At 41.1% G+C, this 16,228-nt stretch overlaps 1 protein-coding gene across 1 annotated transcript in view; it reads right to left on the bottom strand.

Annotated features, from left to right (window-relative positions):
* Nucleotides 1-5,057: 5,057 nt before the first annotated feature.
* The window catches only part of LOC129202155 (uncharacterized), a 32,857-nt gene continuing 21,686 nt past the window's right edge, over nt 5,058-16,228 (bottom strand). Inside the window, exons 10-16 of the mRNA XM_054814352.1 lie at nt 12,248-12,269; nt 11,601-11,625; nt 10,674-10,712; nt 9,185-9,286; nt 7,961-8,066; nt 6,648-7,529; nt 5,058-5,879 (exon numbers count right to left, since the gene is read on the bottom strand). Coding sequence (XP_054670327.1) covers nt 5,824-5,879; nt 6,648-7,529; nt 7,961-8,066; nt 9,185-9,286; nt 10,674-10,712; nt 11,601-11,625; nt 12,248-12,269 — 1,232 coding nt within the window. The 3' untranslated portion in view covers nt 5,058-5,823. The remainder of the gene's footprint in view (nt 5,880-6,647; nt 7,530-7,960; nt 8,067-9,184; nt 9,287-10,673; nt 10,713-11,600; nt 11,626-12,247; nt 12,270-16,228) is intronic.

The raw sequence follows: 16,228 nt of genomic DNA, 5'->3' as shown, positions 1-16,228 counted from the left end.
AGTCTAGAGAAACAGGAATGGGCAGAGGACTCATTCTGCTCCAGATCTATACTGCATGGGAGCAAGATAAGGCAAAGAGATTTCTTGGGAGTAACAAGTAGACAGAAGTTGATTCAAGGAAATTGGCCAATGCAGGAAATCAGAAGCAACGGAAGGTCTCGGCTTATGCAAGCCTGTTGAAGAAGTAACTGGTAGAATGGCGGAACTTCCAAGGCACATTTAACCTTTTTTTCCATGACGTCTTCTTACCTAGTGCCTTTGTGGATGCTGCTGGTCAGATGCCAAAAAGGTAAGAAGCCTGGATTTATGCTTTCCTTTTCCTAGTGTCATTTGAATCCCTCTTTAAAGGTGGCAGGGCTGAACTGAGTGAGAATGAGTAAGACAATCCAAAGTCACCATCTCTCATAAGTCATGTTTGTAGGATGAGCCACCGACTAGAGAGAAAGTGAAACAGGTAGATAGAGCCTCAGGGTGGATTCTGTAAAAGAAAAACTCTGAGTTGCAAGTACCTGGCCCTAGGGAGGAAGGGAAGGTGTCACAGAAGCCCTCCAAATAAGGTAATGATGCTTAGTACTCACAGTTCTACACAGCCCTGGAAAAAAGAAAAAAACATTCTTCACTCTTGTAAACAATTCCTTTGCAGAGTTGCATCCTGAAGATGCTTCTGTCAATTTCTTTTTGCCCTGCATTTGAAAACTAGGAAATTGGTGGGTATCTTGGGAGTACTGATGAATGAAAAGCTGGACATGAGCCGGCAATGTGCGCTCACAGCCCAGAAAGCCAACTGTGTCCCGGGCTGCATCAAAAGAGGTGTGACCAGCAGGTCAAGGGAGGTGATCCTGCCCCTCTACTCCACTCTGCTGAGACCCCACCTGGAGTACTGCGTCCAGCTCTGGGGGCCCCAGTACAGGAGAGACATGGAGCTGTTGGAGCGAGTCCAGAGGAGGGCCACGAAGCTGATAGGAGGGCTGGAGCACCTCTCCTATGAAGACAGGCTGAGAGAGTTGGGGTTGTTCAGCCTGGGGAAGAGAATGGTACAGAGAAGAGAAGGCTCCAGGGTGACCCCCACTGCGGCCTTTCAGTACTTAAAGGGGTGTATAAGAAAGATCATAGAATCACAGAATGGTTTGGGTTAGAAGGGACCTTACAGACCATCTAGTTCCAACCCCCCTGCCACGGGCATGGACACCCTTCACTAGACCGGGTTGCTCAAAGCCCACTTACCGCACTGTGCTGGGCCCTGGCCAGCACCTACCAAACACTGCTCGATAGTAGGCAGTGCCATCAAGGGCAAGAGGAAAAAAAGACCAACAAGCACTGTGGCTACTCAAACCCCAGGAACAGGCACTGCAGCTGAACTAAAAAACCAACCCGTGTCAGTATCAGTCACCTCTATACAGAAGAATAAATACACAAAAAGATCAGTTCGCTTAGTAAGGGATGATGATGAACCAGGACCATCACAAGAACAGGAGGAAGAGGCAGAACTGGAGGTAATCACCCGATCCCTGTCCCTGAGTGAGCTGCGAGATATGAGAAAATGTTTCAACTGCCTTCCAGGGGAGCACACTGTTACGTGGCTGCTCCGATACTGGGATAACAGGGCCAGTAGCCTGGAATTAGAGGGTGGGGAGGCCAAGCAGCTAGGATCCCTGTCTAGGGAAGGGGGCATTGGCAAAGCAATTGGGAAGAAGGCAGAGGCCCTCAGCCTCTGGAGGCAACTGCTGTCAAGTGTGAGGGAAAGGTAGCCCTTCAGTGAAGATGTTGTATGTCAGCCAGGTAGGTGGACCACCATGGAGAGAGGTATCCAGTACTTGAGGGAATTGGCTGTGCAGGAGATGGTCTATTGTGACCCAGACAACACGCAGCTACCCACAGATCCAGATGAAGTCCAACGCACACGACCCACATGGCAGAGGTTTGTAGGGAGCACACCATCTATGCCATCTCATTGGCAGGAATGGACTGGAAAGGCGATGAGGCACCGACAGTGCATGAAGTGGCTGGCCACCTCTGGAAATACAAAGAAAATCTCCCTTCTTCCCTACAGGCCTATGTCTTGGCTGTGGAAAAACTGCCCAAAAAGTCCCAAAAACCTGTTCAAAAAACTGTCCCAGAAGGTCCAGCAACTCAAAGAGGACATGTCCTATTCCCCACCTGTATGGAGTAGTACCTCAGCTATTAGGAGTAAGCATTCCTCTGCTCAAGAAAGAGAAGATATAGAGCGTACACACCACAAGGCACCCTGTGGTTTTACCTGTGTGACCATGGAGAGAACATGAGGAAGTGGAATGGAAAACCTACCTCAACCCTAGAGGCACAAGTATGTGAGCTGCAAGGAAAAACAATCACAAAAGGGCGTTCTTCCAGGACAAATGCTGCTCCAGTTTCCAGCAGGCAGTTTCCCAGAGTAGAAGGACTGATCGTACTTATGAACCCCTTGAAAGGACTTCTAAGTTATTTTTACAAGGAGTGAGGAACAAATATGATGACCAGGACTAGAGCGGCCCTGCCTCCGGCCAGGTGGAGGAAAGGGACAACTGGGTTTATTGGACTCTGTGGATCTGACGGCCTGGCACATCAGACCCCCCAGGAGTATAAAGCTCTAGTGGACACTGGTGCACAGTGTACCCTAATGCCATCAAAGGCACGAAGGGGCAGAACCCATCTGTATTTCTGGAGTGACAGGGGGATCCCAACAGCTGACTGTACTGGAGGCTGAAGAGAGTGTAACTGGGAATTGCTTTCACTTGGAGGGGTGGCCAGTACCCCTGGAATCAACTGCCCCAGGGGTGGAAACAGCCCCACCATTTGTCATGGGCTGATCCAGATGCACTGGAACAGGGTGAAGCTCCAGAGCACCTGCAATACATTGATGACATCATTGTATGGGGCAATACAGCAGCAGAAGTTTCTGAGAAAGGGAAAAAAATAGTTCAAATACTTCTAAGAGCTTGTTTTGCCCTAAAACTAAGTAAGGCCAAGAGACCTGCACAGGAGATCCAGTTTTTAAGAATAAAATGACAAGACGAGAGTTGTCACATTCCAATGGATGTGATCAACAAAATAGCAGCCATGTCTCCACCAACCAACAAAAAGGAAACACAGGCTTTCTTAGGTGTTGTGGGTAAAAGCACATCACGTAGATGCCCATGTAACCAAGAGCTGGGCCACTGAGGAACATCAAAACAACGAGCAGGTGGATCCAGGCTGCTAAGATTGAAGTGGCTCAGGTGGATCTGGACTGGCAACATAAGGGTGAATTATTCATAGCCTTCCACACAAGGTGCACAAGAAACTGGGAGGGATCACAGCCAGGACAGCTGACCCAAACTGGCCAAAGGGATATTCCAGACCATATGACATCATGCTCCGTATATAAGCTAGGGGGAGTTGGCCAGGGAGCATTGCAGCTCAGGAACTAGCTGGGCATTGGTCAGTAGGTGGTGAGCAATGGTATTGTGCATCACTTGCTTTGTATATCATCATTATTATTATTATTTTCCTTTTCTGTCCTATTAAACTGTTTTTATCTCAACCCATGAGTTTTACTTTTGTTCGATTCTCTCCCCCATCCCACTGTGGAGGAGTGAGTAAGTGAACGGCTGTGTGGTTGTTTTAGCTGCCTGCCGAGTTAAACCACAACACAGACTGAAACTCTTCATTTCCAAAGCTAGGAAGATCTTTGGAAGATGAAAGATAAAAAGAAAATAAAGGAGAAAGCAGAGATGCAGCTAAAACTGGCTCAGCCAAGTGATTGAAAGAAACTGAGGACAATACACTGCTGGTAATAACTGCACATACGAGATAAGGCAGGCTTGGAGTGCATATTACAACATATCATCAGCTTAAAAAAAATTCCCTACATGATAGTGCACCTCAAGATCTTCACTGATCTTCAAGAACTTCAATGATTTTGGTAAGAACTGAAAATTGAAACAGTAGCGAAGGACATTTACAAGACTCCAAATGCTATCAATAGCTCAAGAAACCTTTAGTAAAAAAATAAGGGAATATGTAGGCAGAAAGAGCATCTAATTTGGGCAAAGCTCATCCAGCTGCTGTATGCCACTGGGGTATACAGTCATGGCAGTAAAATCCCAAAGGGAGCGAGAAATGGGAAAAAAGAGCTCTCTACAACAACCTCAGATGAAAAGGTCTTAACTTGAATTGACAGAGTTGTAGCAGTAACGTTTTCTAGTAATATTTTTCTACCATTTCAGATTTTTAGTTGCACTACACTTTCTGTGGGAAAACAACTACAGTAGTAACATTCATAGAAATCACTTCTGATCATTTTTAAAGGTAAGTAACAACTGACCAGTCCACGGAGTTTTAAATCAAAACTCTGGCAAACACCTGTGGTAGAAAATAATGTTTGTCCCCTTTAAGCAAGAAGGTCTCCTATGTAATTCAATGGATAAAAGCGTATGGCACAACTACTGAGTCTATGCCATTATAAACTACTTAAAGTCTTCAATAAGTATGAGAAGGAGAAAAGAAAACAGTGAACAGGAATGAAAAAGGAAAGCGGATCTTTTCTGATGCACAGGCAAAACAATTACAGAAGAAGAATTTTAGGGAATTGAGTTTATATGCTCTATCATCAATTGCTTTGTTCCTTTGTGTTAAAATTTACATGACAAGATCCAAAAAGTTATTTTAGTGAATGCAAAAAGACTAACTCATGAAGACTAACCCTGGTTTAGCACAAGTATTTAATGCACAGAGATAGAGAAATATTTCAGGTATGGTTGAGAAGAAAAAATGATAGTCCACAACACAGCAGTGAAAAGGAAAATGGACACCGGGGAGTAAACTGTCTCACTTTACTCCTTCAGCCCCATATAAGCTGGATCTGATTATATGAAATAGACATCTAAAGCCAGGCATTCATGAACATATGGCTCAGAAGTGTGGCGAAAAGAATACATAAGTATGGACCACCACCAAACATCAGGAATTGGTAAGTATTTCTCAGTAAGTATGTCATATGGATTATTTTTTCCTAATATTTTATCTAATTGCCATATAGGTTCTACTATTTCTTAGTATGCTTTTGCCAGTAGAAAGAATAAAGATTTTTTATTTTAGTATGGATCAATCCATCAAATGAGATTAAGTCGATTTGTAACCATTTCATTCTGAACATGATAAAAAACCCTGCATATATTTCACATCTCTTTTTACTCTGCAAAAATGAAAGTAATATGTCCCATTACATACCAGTCCCCTAGAATAGATTACATTTTCCTCATACAGCACCATGCTAAGACAGAGAATACCTTTGTTGTGACATTATCCTTTCTTTGTCTAAACAGAAATGTAGTGTATCAATTTCTAAAAATATGCTAATTATAATGTCTTGAATTAACTGAACTGGCCTTACATTTGTGTGAAGAAAAGTAAACCTCTATTGTTCATGCAACGGACCTGTATTTTAGTGAATATTCTTCCTAAGTAGATAACATAAAAGTAAACCTTTCCTTCTTCTGAGTTGGGAAGGGTGTTGAAAGGGTTATTAGCTTTTTGCTGACGGAATAACATTAACATATTTTCAAAAAATAACAAAAGATTTTTTCTGTAATATACTAAGATATAACAAATACATTAAAAAAGCCTAAACAAAATAGTATGTTCACCTCCGTTATGTGCAAGTTTGTGTTCCAGATATATTTCACATGTTAAAAAATTAAACCCTACCTCCCTTTCCCCTTCCAAAACCAGTCAAACACAGAATTAAACGCAGTCTCTTTCCTGAAAGCTAAGAGATGGAGATTCTTGAACCTGTTCATCTGTTTCCAGTTCAGCTGTTGTTGCTCCTTAATCTTCTCCTCTAGTTTCTACTAGCACGTTGACTAATGTCTGAATATTCAGTTCTAGAAAGGGGAGATAAAAATGTTTAAAGTTATTTTTATTTCATGTTATTTCACATAATACAGCAGAGAGAATGTTAAAATGATAGTTTTACTATTAACTCGCTACCTAGTTAATTAACTAATTCTTGTACCATAAGCATAGTCTGCATTTGTCCAAACTCAGGCCCAATGACAGCCATACAGTAGCATACACCCACCTCCCTTTAAATCCCTTTTATCATCTATTTCCAAAAGAGAAACTTTTATTTAGTATATCACTATTTTTAACATTTCTACAACAATTGGAAGAAATAATTTGTCATATAACAAACCAGCTCTTTGATAACATTTCTCTTTTGTTATCCCAATGTGTTTGATCCATCTGGAGTATTTTCATCTATTATAATGCCATCCAAGTTTTGTTCTGCATGCATTCCAATATTTTTTTCTTTATGCCGATACATGCCCTCCCCATAGTTGCCACCCCAACAGTACAAACTCTGACCATGATATAAGATGCCAGTTAGCAAGATGACCTAGAACAAACCTTTCAATTCAGGAAATTTTTGTACTATCAAAGTTTCCTCCCACTCACAGCTCCATTTAGCTGTCAAGAGGCAAAGTCTCCGCAGAGAGACAATTAACGCCATTCTTCAACTCATACGATGTTGAGCAAAATGAACTCCCCTGAACGGAGCCTACTATCTCTGCAACACGCAATCTCCTGCTTATGTTAAAGCAACTATGTTGACGTAACTCATTTTACATAAGAAGTAATCACAATCTTACTCTGAAGTGCTGGATAATAGGGAGCCAACTGTGTGAGTATCCTGGTCATTGTAGGTATATCCTTTCCTCGTAGTCTATTCAAAATGTTGGGAGTAAGACCAACAGCATCTTCATCGAACATCTTATCTGAGCTTCTGAATTGCTGGTAATACCTGTATGAACCACTGCCAGAAACTGAGTACTGATGTGAGCTCCAATCACTCCTGTAGCTAGACTTCTGATGCCTGAATCCTTGACACCTAGATTCCTGGTTCCACCTCGAGTCCTGGTTCCAGGTAGACTCCTCCTTCCACCTAGAGTCCTCCTGCCACCTAGAGCCACCTCCTCCTGAAACAGCAGAAGATGTACAGGTATTCACAGATTCATCATTCTTGTAAGAGGAATAGCTTTGCGAAGGATAGTTTGTGGAGTATCTTCCAGATGCAGGATATGAGCCAGAAGAATTGGGATAGGGTGATCCTTGATGACTTATACTCCTTGCTTTTGTACATGCTTGTTGATTCCTCCAATTTGTACTTTCCCCACCATATAAGATTCTGTTATCAGGGAGATTACTTCCTTGCACATCGTTGGACATATATTCTGCTGAGTACTCACTCACTGGACTTGCCTCGTAGGAAGAGGCCCCACCAGCTGAATTACTGCCAGAAGCAGATCGGGTGAACTGTCTCAGCCATTCACTGATGCCACTGGTAGGACTTCCGGTCTGAAGAGCAAAAGAGTCCCTGAGTGCAGACATCATTGCAAAGTCATTAGATCTTAGTCCATAGGAAGATGATCCATCATCTGTTCGGTAACTGTATGAGTTAGCAGGAGCAAAAGAACCATCTGCAGAACACTCTTCATACTGACACAAAACCCCTTGATTCCAGTTAGAATTTCCTGAATAAATAAATAAAAAATGGCACTAAAAGTTAGCAAAATATTAAGATATCAACTGAAAACACAACTACTTTGAGGTTTTATGAAGTGTTCTCCTGTTCTTTTCCCATTTCCTGCCTTTATGTCTTACCTGCGTCCAGCATCTTTTTATCCAAAAATCCCCACGTTACATAGGTTAGGAAAGGTTACAGCTTGGATTTCCAATAACCTTTACTGCTGTAGTACTATTCAGTGAGACAGAAGTGTTCTTAGACAGTCAAGGTTGAAATCATTAAGGCTTCAGAAAATGACATCCTGAACTGACTCGGAGGGAAAAGACACACAGTACTCTAGAACAAAGAATCACTACGGATGGCCATAAAAGTAAATTTTGGCGATCTGCGCAGTGTGAAGCATAGAATTAAACTAGTAGAACAAAATATCTAAATTACCTCTGAATTTTCCATATGGCTTATAGTGTTTTGGGATGCTTTTCCTTCCTGAAAATTCATCTTGAGATATTGACATCAGTGGCCTCAGACTGCTAGTATAATTAACCTAGGGAAAGGAAAAGGTCAGAATGTCCATTTTTAAATCATGAGCATTCCAAAAAAATAGCAAGTTCCCCATAGAAAGTTAGCAGAGTACAGTTTTAGGTGACAGCAAACTCCGTATGAAGGATATGTTGTTCTGTTGTTCACAAAAGCCGCATTAAACCACAATTTTCAAAAGTATTATTTGGAAGAGGTATGTGTCTGGAGAAGACAATGTCACCTGTTTCAAATTACTTTATTGCCCCATATCCCTCAACACAACCTGGCTAAAATATAAAACTGGTACATATGCATATCCTGTCTCTAGCTGGGGAATGCTACTGCCTGAGATTAAGCTACAACAACGATTTTTAACTAGCTCATGAGAACTGTATCATATTCAAATGCATGACATTTTGGAAATGTAGCTCTCTCAAAGGTGGTGGTAGCGTGTGCACAAAGAAAGTTACCATAGCTCAGCTGACATGGAATAGATTATTCATGCCTAAGAAATCAGTCCAAAATAGCTTTCAGAAAAACACATGCTAAATTTTGTGAACCAGTTGCTGCCAGAGGTGATAAGTCAATTTTGTACAGATTCTGGTCCTTCTTCAGACCCTTTTTTCTATAGGTATTCCATTTTTATGCAAAGAAGCTATGGAGGTTTGTAAGGGTCAACAGAAAGTCAGGAACATCTTGCCTACCTTTGTCTTAACAGTTTAAAGCTCTCAAGTGGGAGCAGAGCTACAAGTCACCAGAAAGACAGACTTATCCACACGCCCACAAAAGAAAGCAGCGACACATTTGGGTAGCACTTAAAGCCTGACTAATCTTAGAAGAAAAGCTATCATGCAAGACACTAACTGCAATGGAAGGATGACAACCAGACATCATGAGGCAAAACGGTGCCCAAAACAGGGGGAGAACACATACAAAAGAAAACCAAAACAGATGGAAGATGATGGAAAACTAACAGAAATGTGCCATGTAATTAATTTGGTACTTAGAAATTGTAAAAAAAAAATTAAAATATATTTAACTGGGATTTTTTGACCCGTGCCTGAACTGTTGCTGTTTGGCAGGGTGTTAATCACTCCTTTCCTCCCAGCGGTGAAAAACTCTGGTCAAGATTAAGTTACTTACTGCTGCTTTCTTTTCACAAAAGGCCTTCAAAGCTTCTGTGAGTTCCTGTGTAATATGAACAACAAGTGTTGCTTCTGAGTCTGAGGTGATGTGAAAAGTCTCCTGTTGAAAACATGGTTAGAATTGGTCATTAGGATGCCAAAGAGTCATATATACAAATGGATCAAAGTTGTACTTTGATTTTGGTGTAATCAAATTTATACTATTAGTTGACATATAAGATACATGTAATATACATATACACACACGTATGAAAAATAAAATTGTGAACATAATGATGGCCTGATAAAAGGTAAAACAAAAACCTGCATGTCTGTGCCACTCCCATACTGTCAATCATGAACATGTTGCAGATGGAGAAGGGCACAAGTCCTAAACTTATGTTGTCTGTGTAGAAAATCAAATAAAAGTAACCTTCAGCACCATCAAATGCCTTTGATTCACCCATTTTACTAAGAAAAAAATGAAAGTTTCCATTATAATTTTCCGATGTGTAATTTTGGGAATAAGAGATACCAAAAGATATTGACATAATTCTATAAAGTGCAGAACAATGATGATTGTCTTTTTAATGTCCAAAGAGACTGATGAGTAAGTATATGAAGTTATAAGTGTTTACAGTAAGTTAAAATAATATAGGCAGTCTGCTGTAAGGAATAGCTGTGATTCCTGTAGATAACAATCGATTGTCTACCAAGCATTTTTGGTAGTTTCCTGATTATCCCCAGACTTGCTTTTCCTCCACTTCTTCATAAACTCACCAGTAACCACAGCTTAAAAGAAAAAAAAAAAAAGAAAAACTGAAAGAGAAAAGAAGTCTCTTCAGTTGATAATGAAGTACACATCTCAAAACATTCTACTTGTGATTTCAGTGTATAAACACAATTCAGACTCAAATGAAATTTTGTAATTGCCTTAGGTACAGAACATGACTTTCATGGAGTAAAATGGTGAATATAAACAGTCAGATATTTTCACAACATAAACCCAAAAGACAAACCAAGGCTTACTATGCCACTGCTAACAGGAACTGAACTTTCCCACTCCAACACCAGCAGCTGTGCTCTAGTATCACCCAGTTTCACTTGGCTGTCCGGTTCTGCAGCAGCAGCGCTAGCCATTGCATCACAGGCAGCAAGACCATGCTGGCTCCTCTCAGTCTTATCAACAACCCCATTAGATACGGGGAGCTGACAGCACTTGAGCAACAGCTGTGCTGCTAACACTGCTTGTCAGGCTGGCTCCTCAGCAAAGGGAAGAATGATTCAGAGAAGAGACAGAGTGCCCACATTTAATCCAGCGAGTTGTTCTGAGCTGACATTATGCTACAGCTGTACTAGCTTTTCAAAGAGCAGAGTCCATTAAAATAAAACTTAGAAATTAAAGTTGTGGTCAAATGAGTTTGGTAATCAGAGGCTCCTTCAAAATATTCATTGCATTGTACTGGTGAAACTGCACAACTCTTATCACAATTGTTTTACATACTTACCAAGAACTCTAGAGCTTTCTGTTTCCGAACAGGATCATTCTGTGGGATTGTAGAATGGTACAGAAAAATTAAAAGACTGAATACTACAGTGTTTGTTGCATAATATTGTACAAAACAAGACCTTTTAATCCTTTATCCAACAACAATCAACACAAAGAAAAGATACCAGTTTTAGGTCACAGCCAGAAACATATAATGTTAGACCCTCAACAGCAATTAGGTAGCAGCTACTACAAATACAACTGCATTACTTCCAAAACCAGGAAGAACACATTTCACATCTAAGCTACATACCTACAAGAGCTATCTGTCCCAGGCTTTCCTCACACAGGTCCGATCTCATGTTTAAAAAAAGTCAAGTGCCCACCTGCATCTAGTATAGCACCTGACCAGCCTCAGGCCTAAAAGAGCAAGACATCACCACAGAATACATCAGATTACAATATAACCTCTGGCACTAAGGTAAAAATGAGGCAGTTCTCACTGTTTGTGCCCAGTGCTATTCAGGACAGATGCTAGAGAGATAACTTTGAGTTTCACCTTTGAGTTAGAAAAAAGGATTGTAAATCTTTAGATGTATCTTAAGATTTAAACCAAACCTTTGATCTGAAGAGGGGCAAAACAGAGAAGTGGAGACTGCAGCACAGGCTGGGAGACCTGGCCTGCACACATGGGGTCTGAGAGTCTCAGTGACTTTGAACAGGAATTATGAGAGCTAAAAGGTGCATCAGCATCCTGATGTACAGTATTCATTTCCCCTCTGCTGTGATGAACACAAAACTCTGGTCATTAGGTCAGTTATTTTGCCTCTGTAATAATATTAATAAAATAGCAAATGAAGCCAAAAAGTTTTTCAGAAAAATGAAAAGCAGGCATAAGGAAACTGCTGCAACATAAGACACCTGCAGAATTACTATCTCTACATACCTCACGCTTATAATCATCTTCCCACCTTAAAAAGAAATGAAAATATTAAGATGCATTCTAAAGATTACTAAAAAGTTAGGTTTACTTATAGTATCTAGAATAAAAATATTTCAAATTCCGAATTTATATCACTTAAAAATACAGGATATCTTTTTCTATGGCATATTTAAAATACTATTATTTCTTAAAGGTCCTTATTCTGCCTGACTCTCAAAGAGATCAGTAGCAATGATGAACTTCTTTACAGATCAGCTAAAGGAGATGACTGAAGTAATGGATTGTTTTTTCTTCCTAAATGAACAGAGGTGCCTTTTAGACAACTTACTCAGGCAACGGTATCCCAAATAAAGTGGTAACAGCTTGAAATTTTAATTGCAATTTGTGTACATCAGACTGCTATTGAACTGCATAACCAGTGCAATATTTCAAAAGCCATAGCTACTTATAAACTGAACAGCAAATTTTATTTGAGGTTATTTCCTCACAGACAGAAAGCAACAATTTACATGAGAGGAATAAGTACAGTGGAAAGACAATATAAAATATTTTCCCCATACTTTGTTATAGTAAAGTAGATCTATTTAACATGTAAAGAGATCTCAAAAAAATAATCTCTTTCGATTCCCCTGTGGTGGTAGTATTCTCACCTTGCTTTCTTCTTTGCTGGGGCTAGAAAATTAAAAAGAATTATTAGCAACATCACAGGGTTTCCACCATATTGCTGCAATAAAAGCATTATACAAACAGAACAGTTAGTGGCCCTGAAGTGGCTCCAGTTTTTGTAAAGGGCAGGATTCAGCAGCCTAAGCATATACAGCCATTTTAGAAACCCCCAGGCATCCTTGATGAAAGGTCTATGGGAGACTTGTGCTCTAGCAGCTTTCCAGGGCACCCTACAGCATCTATTTCAGGCCGCTGAATTCCACACAAGAAGTCAGTGTGGACTGAACTGAGGCAGGCATGCCTCCTCTGTGCAAAAAGTGAAAAGTTTTTCAGATTTTTTTCTGTGAACATACCGTGTACCTCAAAGCTGCACATATTCTAGGCCAGTTTCCAACATGAAGTTATGGAAACTAGAACGTCTAATCATCCCTCTTGCCAGTACAGCATATAAGCATGAGGAAAGACAGAAAGCTCAGTAAACCAAGGCAGTCTAAGATAGTAGGTGTGCTTCTGAGAATCAGCTAATGCATGGTACATCACTTCTTAAGTACCAGCACAGGTGTTCCAGGATAAGAAATGGGACAAGTAATAATTCACAGGACAAATGACATCTTTGCCCCTACAATGCGAGGCTGAAAGACTTGTGTTACTGATTTAACCACCTGATGTTGAACACATGCTGATGAGTTGCAACCAGAAGTTGCACTGTAGGTCCCAAAAGTTTTCTGAATGTCAGGACAGAAAAGGACTGCCACCATTTCACAGAAGATATCCAATGAAGTAAGAAATCATGGAAACTAGGATGCGAGGGACCTCTGCAGGTAGAATATCACAGAATCATAAAAAAGTTTAGGTTGGAAGGGACCTCTGGAGGTAATCTAGTCCAGCCTGAGAGGTAAGAGAAAGTACCACAGAGACAGTAAGTAGAAACCCAACGAAACAAAACAATTAACTGTAAGATGAGGACACTGAAAATTAGAATCATTTTCCTTGAATTATTCAATTCGTGCTGTCTTTCCAGTAAGCCTCCAAAATCCTCCCTGTTTGAAAAGATGGGTGGAGACAAGGAGTGCTACTCAGTGCTCTGTTCAGCAGCGGGGCCACATCTTTTGCAGCTGTCGTAACTGCAGAAGCCTTCCTGTTGCCCTTCATATTCCATTCATCTCCAGGCAAGCTTTGCCTTCCTAATTTCACTCCAAATACATCTGCAATTCTTATACATTTCTTCTTGGCAGGCTGCCTGTGCTTCTGTTCTCTGTATGCCTCCTTTTAGCATTTAAGATGAGTTAGGAGTTCCCCATTCAAACACACAAGCTACCTTCTATGCCTGCCCATATTCCTGGACAGCACAATGGATCATTTCTGCTCTTTGAGGAGGTTCTCCTTGAAGACTGATTAGCTCTTTGGGATTTCTTTTCCTTTCAAAGCAGCCTCTTCAGGGACCCTGATTACTAGTTTTCTGAAGAAGCTGAAGTCTTCCCCTGAAGCCCAGTCATTAGTCTGATGCTTAGCTTCCCCCCTCCCCGAACGGTTTTAACCTGTATCATCTCATGATGATTCCAACTAAGGCTGCCATTGACCATCGCATTCCTGACTCTTCTCCTTCTCTGCAAAACACTTCCTCTTGTTGACTCACGCAGCACCTGCATGAAAAACTGACCTCAACTCACTTTTGGATTGTTGGCAACTTGCCATGCTGCTAGAGAGACATTGAGCTGTTGGACAGACTCCAGAGGAGGGCCATGAAGCTGATCAGAGGGATGGAGCACCTCTCCTATGAGGACAGGCTGAGAGAGAGTTGGGGTTGTTCAGCCTGGAGAAAAGTTTCCGAGGAGATCTAGTTGCGGCTTACCAGTATCTGAAGGGGGCCTACAGGAAAGCTGGAGAGGGACTGTTTATCAGGGAGTGTAGTGACAGGACAAGGGGTAATGGGTTTAAGATGAAGGAGGGTCGATTTAGATTACATGTTAGGAAGAAATTCTTTACTGTTAGAGTGGTGAGGCACTGGAACAGGTTGCCCAGAGAAGCTGTGGACGTCCCCTCCCTGGAAGTGTTCAAGGCCAGATTGGATGAGGCTTTGGGCAACGTGGTCTAGTGGAGGGTGTCCCTGCCTGTAGCAGGGGGGTTGGAACTAGATGATCTTTAAGGTCCCTTCCAACCCAAACCATTCTATGATATGATTTTATGATTTTCCAGCAAAAGTCAATCCCCCCTAAGAAAACTGGGACCTGCATTTGGGAGATTTCTTTCCATTATGTAAAGACAGCCTTGCTACAGACTGCCTGTTCAAGAGGGACAGACATCTACCACGTTGTTGTTGTTGTTGGCCTTCCCCCTAGTCCTGACCCATAAGATCTCAACAATCACCAGCCATGGCTCTATACAGAAAAGGTGCTCTTGCATCCAGCACAACTTCTACTGTCATCTTCTATGCTATCTTTCATAAGGAGCCCATATCTATCCATAACAGCACTCCAGTCATACAAACTATTGCATTACATCTCTGCAATTCTGGTGATGTAATAGCTCTGTGACCACACAGTCACTTCCAGTTCCACTTTCTAGTCCAACCTCCCACTTGAAGCAGGACTACTGCCAACATAAAATTCTAGCTTTGTATAGCCAGGTCTTAAAAACCTCCAAGGATGAAGAGTTCAGTACCTACGGATAACTTGTTCCAGTGCTGTACTACCCTCTAGGAAAGTTTTTCCTGAGTTCAGCCTCTCAAGCTGCCATCTGTGGCTGCCATCCCTTGTTACATTGCTGGCAATTACCAACAACTTTGGCTTTGTCATCTTCATAACAGTCTACAGATGCTTGCAGGGCAGTTATAAGATCACTCCTTATCCTCCTCTTTCCCATTCTAAACAAGCCTGGTTCCCTCTAACCCTCAACCCTAGGTACATGCTCTTGTCCCCTGAGAATCTTCAGAGAATACTCTGCTGGATCCTCTCAAATTTCTCCATCTTTCCCTTGAACTAGAAGGAACAAAACTAGACACAGTATTCCAAGTTTGGTCTTACCAGCATCAAATAGTAGGGGATAAGACTGTTCTTCAGTCTCCTGTCTATGCTCCTCCTGAAGTACCGCAATATGAGATTTGCCTTATGTGAAATGAGAGCATTCTGTTGGCTCATATTCAGTTTGGCATCCACCATAACCATCAAGTCCTTTTTAGCAAGACAGATCAGCCTGTCACTTCCCATGCTGTACTGACTTGTGGAGCTATCACTTCCCCACTGAAGATACAGACAAGCTTCTCCAGGTATCTGCTATAACTTCAAGGAAGCAATAATTCAATCTGAAAAGCCTGGTCCAAAATAGCAAAGTAAACCTCTGGATTTATTTCCAGTTTGTTGCTGTATTCTGTAGTAGCATTAAGAGTAGTTTTTAGAAAGGAAAAAAAAAATTATGTAGGCAGAATTCAGAGACTAAATTAGACCAGAACTGCATGTTACAGTACCACACTGCATACACATCCTTAAACTTTTTAAGAGTGTCATTAAGGCCTTCAAACTCATCAACTCCTTATTTTGAGTAACTGGTTATAGGAATTAATTTAATAAGATAGTATTTTAAATCTGAAGCCCAAGACAAAAATACAGATAATCTCTCTTCTTTAGAGAATATAGAAACACCATAATTTTTCCTTTAAACTCACTCTTGCTGTCAGAAGGGAGCTTTGAAGTTGGAAGTCATTCTCTGCCAATATGATCTAGTCTAAAGACACACAGTTGCTAAACCAGTAAGCATGATTTTCTCCTAAATAAACAGAGCGTTTGTATTTTGAAATTCACTTGATATTGCCCTTACCACCTAAGCAGAGCAAAACTTAATACTGAATGACACAACGCTTTTGCAGCTAACTTCACTTTTGTCCATTCTTCCAGTTCTTCATATCCCATAGGACTGGGTGTGATCACTCTTTTTGATGTTCCAGTTTGATATCTAAGCATGTCTTCCAG

This window comes from Grus americana, chromosome 2 (assembly GCF_028858705.1).
Source record: "Grus americana isolate bGruAme1 chromosome 2, bGruAme1.mat, whole genome shotgun sequence".
NCBI classification, from domain to species: domain Eukaryota; kingdom Metazoa; phylum Chordata; class Aves; order Gruiformes; family Gruidae; genus Grus; species Grus americana.
This window is presented reverse-complemented; position numbering and strand designations above follow the sequence as displayed.